This window comes from Camponotus vicinus, unplaced genomic scaffold (assembly GCF_025532165.1).
Source record: "Camponotus vicinus isolate PSW18456_S1 unplaced genomic scaffold, iyCamVici1.0 SCAF_2, whole genome shotgun sequence".
In the NCBI taxonomy this organism is placed as follows: Eukaryota; Metazoa; Arthropoda; class Insecta; order Hymenoptera; family Formicidae; genus Camponotus; species Camponotus vicinus.
This window is the reverse complement of record NW_028141956.1, coordinates 267556-284877: the sequence shown is the minus strand read 5'-3', so window position 1 is coordinate 284877 and position 17322 is coordinate 267556. Positions and strand designations below refer to the sequence as shown.

General features: G+C 32.0%; 3 protein-coding genes and 1 long non-coding RNA gene across 10 annotated transcripts in view; 1 reads left to right on the top strand and 3 right to left on the bottom strand.

Moving 5' to 3' along the window:
• Positions 1-766: 766 nt before the first annotated feature.
• On the bottom strand, positions 767-5117 carry LOC145966220 (DIS3-like exonuclease 2). Its single transcript, XM_083090157.1, has 9 exons — positions 4958-5117; positions 4272-4835; positions 3393-4081; positions 3023-3284; positions 2374-2909; positions 1960-2248; positions 1627-1820; positions 1265-1544; positions 767-1195 (listed from the first exon to the last, which is right to left on the bottom strand). Exons 2-9 carry the CDS (start codon positions 4782-4784, stop codon positions 1103-1105), a joined length of 2856 nt encoding a protein of 951 aa, XP_082946283.1. The 5' UTR covers positions 4785-4835; positions 4958-5117; the 3' UTR covers positions 767-1102.
• A 525-nt stretch (positions 5118-5642) lies between these two features.
• On the top strand, positions 5643-9052 carry Vps52 (vacuolar protein sorting 52). The gene is made up of 9 exons (XM_083092457.1): positions 5643-6018; positions 6249-6424; positions 6506-6890; positions 6968-7147; positions 7235-7360; positions 7449-7633; positions 7721-7805; positions 7911-8114; positions 8197-9052. Exons 1-9 carry the CDS (start codon positions 5797-5799, stop codon positions 8620-8622), a joined length of 1989 nt encoding a protein of 662 aa, XP_082948583.1. The 5' UTR covers positions 5643-5796; the 3' UTR covers positions 8623-9052.
• LOC145967493 (uncharacterized) overlaps positions 8830-17322 on the bottom strand; it is a 24966-nt gene continuing 16473 nt past the window's right edge. For 6 of the 7 annotated variants that reach the window (XM_083092449.1, XM_083092448.1, XM_083092450.1 and 3 more), the window contains 7 exons: positions 14055-15718; positions 13270-13781; positions 11142-11257; positions 10677-10814; positions 10008-10209; positions 9619-9843; positions 8830-9445 (listed from right to left, as the gene is read on the bottom strand). In XM_083092449.1, the coding sequence (XP_082948575.1) occupies positions 9357-9445; positions 9619-9843; positions 10008-10209; positions 10677-10814; positions 11142-11257; positions 13270-13781; positions 14055-15718 (2946 nt within the window). In that variant the 3' untranslated portion in view covers positions 8830-9356. The remainder of the gene's footprint in view (positions 9446-9618; positions 9844-10007; positions 10210-10676; positions 10815-11141; positions 11258-13269; positions 13782-14054; positions 15719-17322) is intronic. The other variant, XM_083092455.1, reaches the window with a different exon arrangement.
• Positions 16575-17322, bottom strand: part of LOC145967500 (uncharacterized) — a 2421-nt gene continuing 1673 nt past the window's right edge. Inside the window, exon 4 of the long non-coding RNA XR_014437436.1 lies at positions 16575-17301. This is a non-coding gene — a long non-coding RNA (uncharacterized LOC145967500). The remainder of the gene's footprint in view (positions 17302-17322) is intronic.

Here is a 17322-nt window from a genome sequence, read left to right as displayed (position 1 = left end):
AGTTTTGTATATATAAGTTATATTACAATACTTTTTACATTGTTCATGTGTGAAAATTATTCAAGTATTTATATGCGAGTTACATATGAATATTCTATGATACGGTATGTACATACACGTCATATTTACAATAAACTAATATTTTATGACAAGCTGATATACAGTGTGCGATATAAACACACATCTTAATTTACAAGAGGATGGAATAAAATAGTATATTTTTATAAAAAAATGCATAAGCTCCTTATCAATCATATTTGCATATTCTATGAAATTCTATAAAAATTCATAATTTGCTAGAAATTCTAAATCACATTTAATAATCACTTAATTGTAATGTCTCATTAATTATAATATGTAGATATATATGTAAAATAGTAAAAAAAATATTTTAATCTCATCACTCATTAGAAGGATCACATCATAAAAGTTGAAAGTATATTTTATTTAAAAATTTATGATTGTTAAGAATAAGTTTTATGCACATTTTTTTATTTTTACAAATGTGTATTTATCACATTGAATCCAGTATTTTTCAATAATAATTTTTTTATATCAAATATTAAAAAATTAATTATTAGCGTTACATGTATAATTAATTTAATAATATTTGTCATTAAAGGACTATATATATATATATATATATATATATATATGCATATACATATATGTACATATATATATATAATAATAATTATTATTAATGAAATAATGTATCATTTTTCAGTGATAATATTTCATAACATATTAGAATAATAGTAATAAAAAATATCTTTAATAGAGATGAATAAGGTACTTATTTTTAATAGTTTATCTAAAATTTATCTTGTGATTCTCAATGTAGTGACAATCATGAATTCTTATATTTTCTGTGCTTTTTATATTTTGAATATATAATTATATATACATATAATCTGTGATCCTCTAAATTCGTTAATTTAGTATAACTTCGATACATTAGACACCTCACTTTATGTATACATTATTAGAAAATTCATCGTCATATTATAATAATTTCATCACACAATATAAATATCATGTAATTAATGATATAAAATCAATTTTAAAAAATTATATAAAAATATGTATAAATTTTCGTCTATTACTGTAGCGGTGGTAAAAGAGTCGCTTTTAAACGCAATTCTTCTTTAATTTTCTCTACTCGTACATGTACCAAACTAAATAAATTGATTACCTAAAAATATTAGATGATATATTTTAATGATTGCATTAATAGTTTAAACAAAGTATTATAAAGTCGTACCTGTGCAGTAGAAGGTTCTTTCCAACTAACAATTATAGTTGGTACATATTTCATTAAATACTTCACTGTGACAGTATGTTCTATTTCTTTAAGATCTACTCTTAATTTTATGCCAATATCACAGAGAATAACTTCTATTCCCTCTTCCTTCACATACAATACAATAGCTGAAGCATCAAAACCATCTGCAAGGCCTACCATATAAGCAAAGAATAATTCTGTACTTTGTTCTTGCACTAGTTTTGCACTATACTTCTTTGCATTGCAATTGGCTGCAATCCTGTTGTAAGTTGAAGATAAAATTTGTTAAAGTAAACTGTATGCAATTCTTCTTTATTGTCATGTTGTATTATAAAACATACTTTGAACACAACTTAGCTGTCCATTTCTCTGATAAAGATTTATTTTCTATTGCTGCATGAAGCAAACGATGAACTATACAATCAGAATATCTACGAATAGGAGAGGTAAAGTGTGTATAAAGAGACACATTTAACGCATAATGTCTCAAGTCTTGCAATGAAGAAATGGTAGATGAACATATGTATTCTGCACGCTACAATTTTCAATATTTTAAAATTATTATATATTCTTCTTATTTCTTTAATTATATAAGAATAGAATAAATTATATAAGAATATGATATTTATGATACATAGATAAAATATGAAAAATATTAATGTAAAAATTTTTACCATCATAGTCTTTGAACACAGATTTATAATGACCGTCATAATATATTTCATAGAATTATTAACTGAGATAGCATTATATTCTGGATCGTAATGACGGATACTGGCTTGTAAGCTTTTAGCTGTTTCACCATCCAAATGAATTCCATATTTTCGCAATGTATCACAAACTGTATTAAGAGAATATTTGGATGGATCTTTATGAATACGTAATAAAGCCGTTTTCGGAATTGCAGTATATAATTTTGTAGCGACTGTTACGTTTGCTAGCAGCATAAATTCTTCTACAAGACTGAAACAGTATACACAATTCAAATAATTAAACTGATAATTAAAAACATTTTCTTTCTACATATATAATGTAATATAAACATAATTTCATAAGTTAATGAAAATATAAATATGTGGAAACTGCACCTGTTACTATCTTTTCTTTCCTCCAAATGATAATTTACAGGTATTGGAATTCCCTGTTCTTGACTAAGTATAGTATCCATACAAATCTGTAATTTTGGTTGGTCTAATCTGAGTGCACCATTATCAAATCGTTTATTTCGCAATTGATTGGATAATTTAAATAAATTATTCACTACATTGGACAATGATGACACTGTGTAATTTCCTTTTATGTTGAGAGAATTTTGGAATTGAGTTTTTTCTGGATTTTCAATCATGGCTTGAGCCATGTCATAAGACAGTTGACAACATGACCTTATTATAGTCTTTGCAAAATGATGTTTCACAATTTCAGCATCTGATGTCATTTCCCAAATTACAGAAAAAGCTAATCTATCTTTACCAGCTGATAAAGAACAAATTTGACAGAGCTTTTCAGGTAGCATGTGGTAAGTGGTGTGTGGCAAATAAATGCTAGTAGCTCGTTTAGAAACTTCCACATCTAATGGAGAAGAAAATTTTAAATAGTGTGTAACATCTGATATATGCACTCCAACCTGAAATTAATAAAATATGTACATAAATATCTAAATATCTAAAGTGCAATGCATCTAATATCGATTAATATTTTCTACATGTTATGTGTAAATTTAATAAATGCTACAATTACTTCATAATTTCCATTGTCTAAGACTTTACAAGAAATGGCATCATCCAAATCAATAGCTGTTGCAGGATCTATTGTGAAAATACATTCGTGTCTCCAATCTTCCCTATCCTTCATATCATCATCCGTTAAAATATAATCACTACCTGGAAGTTCTTCTAATAACTCTTCTCGATATGGTAATACATCTAAATTATGTTCAAGTATTATTGCCTGTAATTCGGCTTCTATTTCGCCAACTTTACCGACCACCGAAAGAATTCGTCTGCACATATAGTACAAATTTATATTATAAGAATAATAGAAAATGTCAATATAAATATTTGTACACAAAGATATAAAAATTTTTCAAATTTGCTTAATGTGAACCTACCCTGATGCATATATCTGTTCCCAAGAATCAATACTAACAAGAAACATCACATTCTTATAAAGATCAGGTTGGCTATGATATACGACTGGTATCGATTCAGGAACTACTAGTGGTATTCTTTGATCTTTTGGATAAAACAGCACAAAAGAATCTTTTTTCCTCAAATATCCAATTGCTCTTCTCGAATGTACTTTTTCTAATATACAAATGACTTTACCAGTTTTTTGTATTTGTCCATCGGGAAATTTATGCCAATATTTTTCAGGATTTATATGTGCCACAACTAAATCTCCATCAAAAGCACGATTTCTGTTGTAGGTACCAATAATTAACAAATCACGCTCTCCTTCATTTTCCATACGTAAGTAAGCATATTTATAGGAAGTAGGATTCACACGAAGGTTCCCTTTTACATATTGTACATTGTCAGAAGTTTGCTTTTTCAAAATTTTTTTCATTTTTGACACAGATATATAATCTGAAAATATTTGCTTTGTTTTCACCATTTTTTGGGCATTCTTCCTTTCTTTTACCATATTGCTTTTTATTATTTCCTTGCTCTTACAACTTTCCTTGTCCTGACAACATTCTTTTGATACATTATCCATATTGGATTCATTTATTACTGTCATTATAGATGTTTCCATCTTATTTTTCTTCCAACATTTCAATTTATCACGCATATTGGCCTAACAGAAAAGTATTTGTTTTCATAACTGAAGTTTTTTACAAAAGTCTATTATAGAATATATATCAAAAATAGAAAGAGAGAGAAGAGAAATACTAAACTGTTACATGTATTATACAAAATATTTGCATAAGCAAGAATAGTAAAATATCTGTCAAAAGTGAAACAAATTTTCTATACATATATCCAACCTGATTTATAATTAAATGATTCTTGGTTTTCAATTCGTTGTCAGTAGACGTTATCAAAGTACTATTGCCTTTTCTTTTGTCTTCCATACTAGTGTTTTTACGCTGTGCAATATTAAGATGATTTGTAGTCTTTGTAGTTTTTAATTTAGGATTCAAAGATATTTGCGACACATCTCCATGTTGTATAAAATCTTTTGTATTATCTTGTGAGAAATTGAATGCGTCTTGTACTTCATTTTCACTTGCCAAAATCTTACAGTTCTTTGTACGTTTCCATGTCATCGTTCGAATATTGGGAGAGACTTTGAGTTTATCCGCAAATTGTGCAGTAAGTTCCACTAATTCATCATTTTGAGTAACAAATATTCCATCCGTTAAGGAATCTGACACAGTTTTTTGCACCCTATATTTTTGCTTATTCTTACACAATGCAATACTGCGATGTTTTTTACAATGAAATGAAAGATGTCCTTTTTTTACTTTGTCAGCTTTCAATGTCGAATATCTAGGCATGATGATGTGGAGCGGTCAGCAATAACAATGATATAAAGATTACAGCTGCATCTACGAAAATCAATTTAAAAAAGATTATAATTAACAGATGCATGTATTAAAGTTAGCACAAGTAAAATTTATGAAATCAAAGGAATATTTTTCAGTTAAAAAGCAAATACTAGCACGTATACCTGTGTCTACGTGTTATCTATATTAAATCATGTCGAGAAAAAAATAAATTCACATATATATACACAAGGAATAATCCGGGAAAATTTGGATTAGATCGAAATAAAATATCATTTTGGCTATTCTCATGTTCGATTCATGACCATTCTCATGAATCGAAAGAGAGCATCCCTTTTCACGTTGCGACTGACCACAACCAATGGCTGCGTTCAGCAGAAAAAGCTGCTTTGCAACTGTTGTAAAATTCGTGAATCTGATTGGTGTATACTCTTAGGCCCATATTCTGAATCCTCTTTTATCGATAAAAGTGCCTCTAAAAGTGGCATATAAGCCTTCTGATTGGCCTTAGATTCAGCCAAAATTAAGAGCATACACCAATCAGGCTCACGAATTTTACAACAGTTGTAAAGCAGCTTTTTCTGCTGAACGCAGCCAATTATATCGACCTGTGCCTAGGGTAACCAGCAACGATTGACCAATCGGAGAGTCCTATTTTGAATTGGCCAATTAGCGACGTGATCAATCGGATAACCTCTGAACTAGTGCAGTCCAGCGCAGCCAGTTCAGCTATAAAGAACAAACCTAGCGATTGACCAATCAGAGAGTCCTATTTTGAATTGGCGAATTGGTGACGTATCAATCGGATAATCTCTGAACTGGTGCAGCTTAGTGCAGTCAGTTCAGCAATAAAGAACAGACCTATATTTACAAGCTGAATTTGAGGTTATATCTGTTCATAGATCGTGTAATGCAAACTAATGAAGTGATGAAAGTGATCGAAACATCTCGTAAATGAAGTAATTGTTTAATTATCGCGTAATTATATCGAAAGAAATTGAAAATGGCCGAGATAGACAACGACGAGGAGCAATTGCCTCAGAATCTTGGCGACGATGTCGTACAAGAAGTTCTCAAGACCGGCACCGATCTACGCCAGTATTCCAAACAAATCGAAAAGGAACTCAAGGAAGCTGAGAACAAGTCGATCCAAGATTATATCAAAGAGAGCCAGAACATAGCTAGTCTGCACAATCAGATTGCTGCTTGCGATAATATTTTGGAGGTTAAGTTGATTAAGACCTATTTGCTTAACATTTCACGGATTTTATATTGTCAACACGTCGACGTGTAAATATTTGAGCCAACAATGACTATTAGTCGCGAAAAAATATGTAATATTTGCACATAGTTTGTCTTAATAGTTATCTTTGCGCAGAGTGATATTGTTGACGAGAAGAAACTTGTCTGGAATAAATTTTGTAGAGATATTAATATATTATTTTTTAATTATAGAAAATGGAATCGATGTTGATGAATTTCCAGTCAGATTTAGGAAGTATTAGCTCAGAAATACTTTCTTTACAACGTAAATCTGTTGCTATGAGTCAACAGCTATCTAATAGGCAAATAATACGTGGCCCGCTCAGTCAATTTATTGAGGATATGACAGTGTCTGAAGCTTTGATCGCGTAAGAAATATTTATCGATGCAATTTATAAGAAAAAATATCTATAGATAAACTCGATTAATATGCGTCATGCGCTTTGCAGTGGTATTATGGATTGTCCTGTGACTGAAAAGGAATTTCTAAACCAGCTAGAAATTCTAAATCATAAAATTAATTTTGTGAAAGAGCAAAGTTTTAAAGATGCAAAATCTTGTCTAGATGTGACAGATATCCTAGAGAAGCTAAAAATGAAGGCGATGGCAAAGATTAGAACATATTTACTAGAGCAAATTTATAAATTTAGAAAGCCGATGAGTAATTATCAAGTGCCACAGAACAATATGCTAAAATATAAATTTTTCTTTGAGTTTGTTTTGGCGAATGAAAGAAATGTGGCGGAGGAAATCTGTGCAGAATACATTGATACCATGAGCAAGATATATTATTCATATTTCAAGTCGTATTCATCGAGACTGATGAAATTACAGGTAAAACAAAAAATATTATTTAAAAGAAGTTGAAAGAGAGATACAACATTAGCTTATGATACAATTATTTTTGCAAGTTTGAAGAGAGAGCATCAAAGGACGATTTAATGGGAGTCGAAGATACAGCAAGTAGAGGTATATTTCAAAAAACAGTATTAAAGCACAAAGGTACTGTTTTTTCGATAGATACAAGAGGTGAGGTTTTATCCTCTCAATTGGAAGCATCTATAATTATACCACACACTTCTAAGACACGAGTAAATATCAATGATATAGTGTGTGATTATATATACTTTGATATTTTGAAACATACTCTGATAAAAATCATTATTATAATTTTACAGTATCATTACGAAGCGCTATTCAGAACCAAACAATATGCTGTAGTAGATAATGCTTGCCGAGAATATCTATTCCTAATTGAGTTTTTCAAGGCCCATAATACACAAGCATTAGAAATTTTTAATCAAGTAAGATTAAACTAATCACGCATATATAATTATTTAATATGAATATTAAATGTACTAGTGTATTAAACTATTTCTTTTCTTTTGATAGGTCATGGGAAAAGCATTAAATCTCATGACAAAAAACTTGCAGTCATTTGTTGATGATTGTTATGATACAATTGCTTTATTTCTTTGCTTGCATTTGGTGATGCGTTATCAATTAATGTGTCACAAAAAAGCTGTACCAGCATTAGATAAATATTGGGAGACTTTAACAGCCATAATTTGGCCTAGGTATTTAAATATATTTAAAAATATTAATTGTAATAATAATTCTTTTAAATGCTATTACAATTTGCATAATTACATCTGTTTTTTCAGATTTCAAATGGTGTTTCAGTTAAACATACAAAGTATAAAGGATTGTGATCCATTAAAGTTGAACAAAGAAATTGGTCCACATTATGTAAATATCTAAATGCAAAAGATAGTTTTTATGATTATTATGATATGTAGCATCGTAAATTATATATAATAATAATGTCCAATTTATACAATTGTGAATTTTTAGATCACCAGAAGATATGCAGAATTTAGCGCAGCAATGGTGAGTATAGTTGAGGGATTCCCTTGTGAAGGAGCAACTCAGTTACTAGCAGAACTGAGAGAAGCTGTACAATGTTTCTTATTTAGAATGGCAGCCATCTTTCAAAACCGAATGCAGCAATTAATATTTCTTATTAATAATTACGATCTGGTACTTGGAGTGTTAATGGTAAATATATTCTACTTTACACATGGAAAAGATCCTATGTACTTTATTAAGAGATAACAGAAGTGTTATGTTTAACTTAAAGGAAAGAACACGAGACAATTCCAAGGAAGCGGAAAGCTTTCGAGAGCAATTGAACGCGCGTTCCTCCGAATTTGTCGAGGAAGTCTTGAGCCCGCATTTTGGTGGTATAATCCAGCTGGTGAAGGAATCGGAGGCTCTAATTGAAAAAGGCCAAGCCGACGATTTGAAACGGCAGGAAGGGAAAGCATTAGCTTTGGTGCAATCTTTCACAAACAATTGGAAACGAGCATTAGAAGAGATACATCGGGAGGTATTAAACTCGTTTCCCAACTTGGTGCTCGGTGGTGCGCTAGTGCAACGCGCGATGACGCAGTTGGTGCAGTATTATCATCGCCTTCATAAGATCCTGCCGCCGAATGCGCGCACGCAACTTACAAACATTCATCATATAATGGTGGAAATTAAAAAGTACAAGACAAATTATTAGGCGATCTCTTAATGAAATTGATTCAAGATTTAAAGGAAATTCAAAACATTCGGCACTTGTTATAAAAGAATCATTTTTCAATATTGTATATAACAATCATTATAGCTATTTCAAAGTGATAATTATTTATTAAACAAAGATGTAAATTTCGTTTTATTACCAAATATTTTTTGTTGGAGAACAATTAGGAGAGTATCCTTGTAAATATAATCTTTCACAGAGAAATAAATTCTGTACATTTATTTATAAAATAATACAAGCTACAAATAAGATGCTAAGCACACACGCGGTATCGCGTTACCATTCTATACAATAGTGATTAATCCTGCGTACTCTTGTGCACGAGTACATCGAATCACTGTAATATGTGTGTACGTTTATCTTATATGTATATAAATTAGTATGTATACATACACAATGTTAAAAGTGAGGTCTCGTTACTTTTTCGTCAAATTTCGCGACACCTATGGCATAATTCGTCAATTTATTGATAAATGAATCCAATTACGATGCCAGACGAACATATATTTATGCAAGTATTGGTATAATCTAATTGCTGTTAATATGCATTGTTCCCATCGCACTTGTGTAAAAAAAATTATGTCCACCTTACATATTTTTCGAAAGAAATTGTACATAAATTGTTACATTACGAGTGATATCACTTGTATGATTGCAACTTACGCTGCAATTTGATATCGTCGACTTATACTCATCCTTCAAACCGCAGAAATTTATAAAACTCCGTCAATAGCATGTAACACTCCATTCGTTGCTGGCACATTATGAGTTACAACGTGTGCCTCGTTTATTCGTACTCGTCCTGAAATAAAAATAGGCGGCGAGTTATACGAGGAATTATTTCATATATTCAATGTAATTTGTTCTTTATAAATATTGCATTTAATTGAAGATATAATATTAACACGCGAAGTATACTATTAGAATACCAATTGCATAAAAGAATGAATAAATCAACATTTGTAAATTACGTACCACCATTTTTGTGAATATGAATTGGCGACTGCGGACGAAGGGTGTCCTTTTGAATATAATATCTCATGCCCGCTGTATAAAGAGTTGTAGGAATCACGTGCCGCGAGATTATAGCCTTTGCCGCTTCCGCACCATCCTCTTCGGTCCAGACTGGCGCGCCGTTCTTCACAGACGCATCGGTGAAAGCGGAATCGATCGGTGCAAAGATGGTGAATGTCTTTGGTCCTAAGATTGAAGGTTTAGATATATTAAACAATAAAAATAGTTGTGAGAGAGAATTTAAAACAATCTCTGTCAAATTTGCAAATAAAAGATATAAAAAGGGCATCTCATCTACCAAGAGTTTAAAAAATCAAGAGTTGCGTTTTTAATGTGAGTTTTTAACTTACCCGCGAGCGTATCCTCTAAACCTGACACGTGAAGCATTCTGAGGAACATGGTGAATCTCCTCTCACGATCGGCTTGCAGGGTCTGCACTAAATCTCCAACCGGAAGCGGGAACATGACTCTGTCGACAGCGTGAGCGATACCTTGAGGAATCTCGATATCCCGTTTGCTGGGCGCGACGCGTGCTCCGTTTATTGTCGTTACCTATTTGCAAACAATACAAAATTACAAATAAAGTGAAACGTGAACGTAATTACGTGCGATGTAATTATCTTTATTAAGTCTGATTATCTTTTGTATGTTAATGGCTGCATTTTGTGAGAAGTGGATTGACGTTATAATGCAACATCGAGCACGTTCATCGAGTAAATAGACGATTTCTAGTATATTCGTGAAGGTCAATAGACTGAGTCACGCACAAATGCATAAAAGCTAATATACTAAGATGCTTAATAAAATAATTCCTTATAATAATGCCTTATTTGTAATTTATAGTTAAAAGAACGTTTTCTTTTGTTAAAGAAAGAAAAAATAATAAAAATGTGAGAGCACGCGACATGATAATAATGCAAAACGATTTAATAAAAATTCAATTAAATAAAAAAAATAAAAAAATTCGAAAAAACAAAATCTTTTATATAATATTGGAAAATTTTAAAATATCAAATTACTCTTATATCGTTCCACTCGTGATCCTGCATCGCGTACTCATTTACTCGTAATTGCGTCCCGGCGAGACTGACACCGGTCATTTCGTCCTGCAGGGTGTCGATCTTGAAGGCTCCTGGTATAACGTGATGAAGGAGGAGCTGTGATAAAAGATTCACCAATATGAATTTCTATGTAAACGTTAGCGATTCCTAATATTTATTACAATTATTATTTAGTTAATGACATCAAAAGAGGGAGAGAAAGAGAGAGAGAGATTCGGTAATATTAAATTAATATATTAAATTTTTTTACAATTTTTTCGATTTTTTGTTTTAGTAGAGAGTTCTCTAGGAAAAAAATGTGATGAATCCAAGTTTAATTGATGCAATCGCAGCTAGCTGATGTTAGGGAAATCTATCGTTAGGAAGATAAATGATTAATGTGTGTGTGATACATACATACATATATAATACAACGAGACATACCCCACTTAAGAGTCTCGGATTATCGTGGAACTTTTCTTCAGCTTTCTCTGGTCCTCCGAGCTGTACCAATAACGTCCTAAATGCTTTGTCTGTAGGGACGAATACAGTGTATGGACCTGTAAATAATATTACAATGATACGTAAATTACAAAACGCATTACATTGTTACAAAAATGTTAAATAAAATAGATTTCTTGATCCATTTAAAATTGACTATTACATATATAAACAAATATATAAACAAATTTAATAATAATAAACAAAGACAGACAGTTGAGAGAGAGATTACTATATTCAATTAAATTTTATATTAAAAGAATTTTAACTTAAAATTTAATTACGAGATAACAAAATGTTCTTGTTTTTTTAAAAGAAAACATTTTGTCTTGCTTTTTTTCATTTTTTTATATATTATGATATAATACATATTATCTCGCGTGCGTTGTTTTATATTTTAATAATCTCATCTTAATGGAAACGTTAATGAAATATGAAGGGACATGCAATCTCGTTTCTGTATCTCGGTTGATGGACACGTACACAGTACTTTTAACATTAACATGTCAATAAATATATTTTATTTTCCAGACATTCTCTTTTTCGAGCGCAGCATGTATGAATTTACCGTTCTATAATCATTATCGAAAGAAAAGTATGTTATTAGAGAACGTAATAAAATTGCACAAGCTTCTGATTAACACTTGGATCCGTAATTAATGGAAATAGACCTGTACATTACTATTAACTAGCGAGAAAGTTATTGCAAAAATGTTGCTTTTCGCGCAAAAAAACATAATGGCTTGCATTTTTAACATGCGAATGCGGTTAATAAAATCGTTAATATGTGAAAAGAAGAATAAAATATTTTCTGTGAAATATTAGAAATTTATTTCGCGAAAAAAAAGAGAGAGAAATAAATAGAAATATAAATGACGACAGAAATTAATTGAGATAACATTATTATTTTTTATAGAAAGAAGGCATAAAAAGACATACATTATATAATCGACATATATGTGTGTTAATGTGTTGCAAAAAAATTCTACGTGAACTGCATTCTTCATAATATATCAGAAATGAATTTTACATTAGGGGGAATAGCTATTACATAATTTTCATGTCACATTATAACGCACATAATTTTCTATGTGCGTATACTGTTAAGTTTAATTTACAAAATCAATCTTATTTTATAATTCTTTTTTTTAGAAAAAAAGAGGTCAAAAAGTTAAGAGAGATAATGAACTAAGCGAGAGTTAATTACGCCGATAATTATAATGAGTATTTAAATCTCGTGTGTTTTCTTTGCGAGATCTCGCGTAACGAGGAACGCCTTGTCTTTGTGTTCTCGTAAGATAGAGAGGCAACTGTGTCGAAATCTCGGCAAGTGAGTCGTGAGAACATTTTTCTAATGAACGTTGCACGACTAAAGCGAAACACGAGATACAAATGACGGTAGATTGTGTAAAGAGAGACACGGCCCACCAACCGGGATTATTTGTACAACCGTTTGAGTCTGACAGAAACTTTGAGATGTAAGTTAGCCTCCGCCTTGCAGTATTGTTGAACAAGACTGCGGCGGTCTTGTAATATTGCGCAGAAAATGTATTTTGCAAAATTATTTAATATTCTATATAAATCTTTACTTCTCTAATATATTATTTTATGTTAATTTATTAAATTTTGTTTCAGGATATATTAAACATTTTTGTTAAATATAATACTATCATATTTTGCTATATATTTGCTTTATAAACTGTATTCTTGCTACAAATTTCTCAAACAAAAGTGGAATGCATATATTTGCATTAAATCAGTTAATGTTTATAAACGGTTTACAAAGAATTTGCTTTCTAAATTATTCATTGATACTGAAACGACTATATCATTAGATGACTGAAAATCTTTTTTTAGAATCATAAAATCAAGTCTAAATCAACTTTCGCTTAATATCGATGCAAATTATGAAAGCGAAAGTTTGAAAGTCTCCAAAATCTTTATTTTCATTTATAAAACTTCCTTTAAATAGCCATCTATATATTTCTTAACACGTGCGTTTCCTATGTTACAAAGAGTCATAAGTTTTTATTATCCAAATTATCACAAGCACATTTGACAATCGACTCACCAGTTTCGTTTAATACATTATCCAATCCTGATTGCCTCAGATATTTTGCCATAGCGAAAAGACCCTCTCTCCTCAATAGCGAGGCTAAACTTTCCGACGGAATTTCCGTTGAAGGCAACACGGTGGTGCTTTCATAGTCTTTTCCCTGCGAAACGATATTGCTGTTCTGCGAACTAGATTGTAAGGTGCTATAAGATGATGCTTTCAACGTCGACGAGACTTCCGTCGATGGAATTCTAGAGAAATGGATGTAAGAGGTTGTCGGCGACACCGTTGTCACGATTTCGTTCACCGGAGCCATCGTCGGAATAAATTGACTTCTAGTGGATGATGAATACTTGGTGGTCACTCGCGGAATGTGGTCTGACAAGCTCGTCTTGGTCGGGCTGGGACTTAACGCATTGTATACATGGCCCGTGACACTGGATGCCGAGGTCACGTACTTGTCGGTCGTGGACACTGAGTTTGGTGAGACCGTAATGTAAGGAAAGTAATCTGTCGTTGGTGGCTTGCTGAAAATTTAATTTTTTCATTTAAAAAATCCGCTCATTTAAAAATTCCGCAAGCATTGCTTATTACTTTGCTAAATAAAAATAGATAAAATGCAAAAATGTCATATTGAATCAAATATACATAGCGGAAAAAAGCTAAGTGTATTATATTTCAAGCATCAAGCACGTAGAACAGAAACTGTTACAACTATCTATCGCGATGATTTTCAAATAAATTAAGCTAAAGAATAAAGAGCATATATTTATGTAAATAAACAAATAATATGCTTATACCTTTCACTATATTTTGAGGTGGATCTAAGAGTGGTTGGTCTGAAAGTCGCCGCTGTGGTGCTGACAGATTGAAGAGACGATCTGGATGTACCAGCGGACACTAAATTTGGATCGAAGCTGGATTCAAAATGTTCGATCGTGGAAGGCTGGGTAGTCGATACGAATGAGCTGGGTGGTAATTTCAGCTCGCCTTTTTTAATCTTCTCAACGATGGATTCAACATCGGTGCCGCTTTCCTTGTCATTGGCATTACCTTTGATACCCTGCACTTTGTAACTGCCATCCGGCTGCTCCTCTAATACCACAAACGTGACCTTCTTTGCCGGATTCTGAATGATGGGCGTCTTGCCGATCTCCTCAAGCTTTCCGTCGCTCTTTTGTCGGATAATTTCGAAATCAGCGCCTGGTGGCAGCACACCACCCTTTGTTAACTCCTCAAAGATTGTCTTCGGCGGCTTGATGGTTGTCGTCGAAGGTAATAGACTCGATGTCTGAAGAGTAGAGCTATCGGTTGATGGTGCAATGGAAGGCAAACCGTTTGGCGCATGAATAAGCTGAATCTTCTTGCCGTTCGGCAATATCAGATCTCTGGTAGTGACATTTCTGATAACATCATCATCGTCACCGGACTGGGCTAAAGCGAGCTTAAGCTGTTTTAGCAATAGTTCCCTCTCAGAAATCGCGGATTGTTGGGAACTTCTGCTTTTACCGCCGGAATTTTGTTGTGTAGTGCTGGGTTTATCGGTTTGATAAATCACTTTGATCTGCGGCTTCGGTTTGACCTGCTGCGCCAATCGATTTTCTTGGTCCTGAATAAGACTGAGTAGATTCTCCGATATCTCCCGAGTCTTGGAATTTATTAGATGTTTAGATGGCGAAGGTGTGGTAGTAGTGGTCGTCGTGCTTGTTGTTGATATTGCTGTTGTTGTATATTTTTTCTGATGATTAGCAATTGCCTTAAGAAAAAGCTCTGCTTCCGATGGTGTGATTCGTCGCGCCTTTGGCGAAGATAATAGTAATGGCGTGGAAGTGGTGCTGACAACAATCGGGGCCGATGTTGCGGTTGACAGAGGTGCCGTAGTGGACGTGAGTCTTTGTAGTTGCTCAAGTCGTAGTTGCTCTTGCTGCCTACGCAATTCTTGCTGCTCATACAGCAATTGTTGTCGTTGCTTTTGCAACAGTTCCAGTTCGCGTTGTTTTTCGATATAATCTTGCAGCTGCAATGTCTGCTGATCGCTAAACAGTGGTTGCGATAAATCTTGATGAAGATTTTGGAAGCCATTCTGATTGTACTGGCCATTATTGTATTGTTGCTGCTGGAATTGTGGTGTCTGAGTTGAGCCACCGCCATTCACTAAATTTGAAGCACTAAATTGCTGAGCGATCTTTTGTTGTTGTCGTTGTAAAAGTTGTTGCACCTGTTGTTGCTGCTGAAGCAATTGCTGCAACTGTTGTTGCTTTGTTCGATCGACCTTGTATTTAGCCAAGGAAGCATACGGCGTACTAGATTGTACCTGATCATATGGGGGAAAAGCTGTTACCCGCGAGTTTTTGGTATCTTGCGTAGGACGTCGATATCGTTGCTGATGTTGCTGTACGTCGCTTAATATCTGGGCTTGCTGAGAAACTGAGAGACGAGGTCGCGGATCATGCACAATGCGGCCCTAGAAACAGAAAATTTCTATTAAATATATTATTATTTCTTAAAGAAAAATCATTATAAATATATCATTAATTTTTAAGGAAAAAGTAAATCATAAATAAATAAATAAAACAAATAATAAATGTAATTTTTCATTTCAATATCTTATAAAATATAGAATTTTCATAATTAAATTACAAGCGTGCTGACATGTTCAAGAATAGTAATGAAAAAGTAGCAAAGAATATAAAAAATATGAGAATATTGAAAACTTAATAATTTAATTCTTATAGTATTAGTCTAATTAATTTTATTCTTTATTCTTATCGTAAATGACCGCAGTTAATTACTTTTTGCATATTTTCATTTTACTAAAATATTTTATTAGACGTGCTATGTATAACAAGATAAAATCTTTTAAAAGCGAAAGCAAATACTTAAGATCTATTTAGCGATTCGCGACGATTCAATACATGTCATAAGCTTGAATTATTATACATTTAAATTCTAAAGTTCACTGAAAATTAATAATAAATGAAAATTGAGAAGATTACTTTATAATTTAAGAGTTGACACGTATATACTCACTTTTGTTCTGTACCCTAATTAGTGCACAATAAATAAACAGATTGACATTTATGTCACGATACGTATTTTTTTAAATAAAATTTTTAATAAAAAAATAGCCCTTCAAAAATAATTTTTCTAATTACTCAAGTATGACTTGTGTGCATTCGCATGTGCACAATATATAGTTCGTCATAGGTGCAGAGTAAAAGGAAAAAAGTTAATTAGGAAGATCAAATAACAAGTTTTTATATTGTAAAATTAACAATTCAATGAATTGAAATTAATTCTTGAATTTTAACAATAAACAATATTTATATAAACATTTATATAAACATTTATATAATATTTATATAAACATTTATATAAATATCATACATCTTTAGATCGACAGTTGGCTATAACTCTTGTGTGTGCGTGCTATGTAATAAATTTAGAAATTTATTAAAGATTTCATTTCTCCGAAGTGTCAAACTTGCTAATTCCTGTTTATTGATTTCATCGCTGCTATTATTGCAATACAAGACTATGTATAGCGCGCTCTCAAATTTATCGTTTCTTTTATTGTGAGCGCGAGGAAGATGTGAATAATTAAGGTGGCCATAATTAAGAGAAGCATTGCTCGATCTTCCTTTCTCTTGGATGCCTTCTGCTGTCGTGGACTTGTGAGACAGTCTTTTCTGCGTCTTCTCGAGAAAGTGCGACCTACTGCAGTTTCCATTTCGCGCCTTTCGCATACATAACAACTTACATATCATGTTTGAATGGATATCGGCATATATGTATATAAACTGGTTCTTTATATAACATTCTCACGGTTGATATCCGCATTTTGCATCATTAAACGATTTCAGCAATTTGCAGTTGTCGCGTTTATAAAATATTCATAGTATTTTTTATTCAAAAAAAGTCATGTTGAATTTTTTTATAAGTATTTATATAAATATCTGAATGTTATATTCATTATGTTTTACGATAATCGTTACTATAAAGTCACCACATTGTCGCTTTAATTGTCGAAAACAAAGTGCATTATTCCTAAAAAATTTTTATTATTAT

Bases quoted from the DNA above. Each gene is read 5' to 3' on its own strand.
- LOC145966220 (XM_083090157.1), bottom strand. From the start codon at position 4,784: ATGCCTAGATATTCGACATTGAAAGCTGACAAAGTAAAAAAAGGACAT. The intron at 1,545-1,626 runs GTATGTTTTATA...AACTTACAACAG, and splicing joins ACAGCTAAGTTGTGTTCAAA to GATTGCAGCCAATTGCAATG. The intron at 1,196-1,264 runs GTACGACTTTAT...TAATATTTTTAG, and splicing joins AAGAACCTTCTACTGCACAG to GTAATCAATTTATTTAGTTT.
- Vps52 (XM_083092457.1), top strand. From the start codon at position 5,797: ATGGCCGAGATAGACAACGACGAGGAGCAATTGCCTCAGAATCTTGGC. The intron at 6,891-6,967 runs GTAAAACAAAAA...TATTTTTGCAAG, and splicing joins CGAGACTGATGAAATTACAG to TTTGAAGAGAGAGCATCAAA. The intron at 7,361-7,448 runs GTAAGATTAAAC...TTCTTTTGATAG, and splicing joins CATTAGAAATTTTTAATCAA to GTCATGGGAAAAGCATTAAA.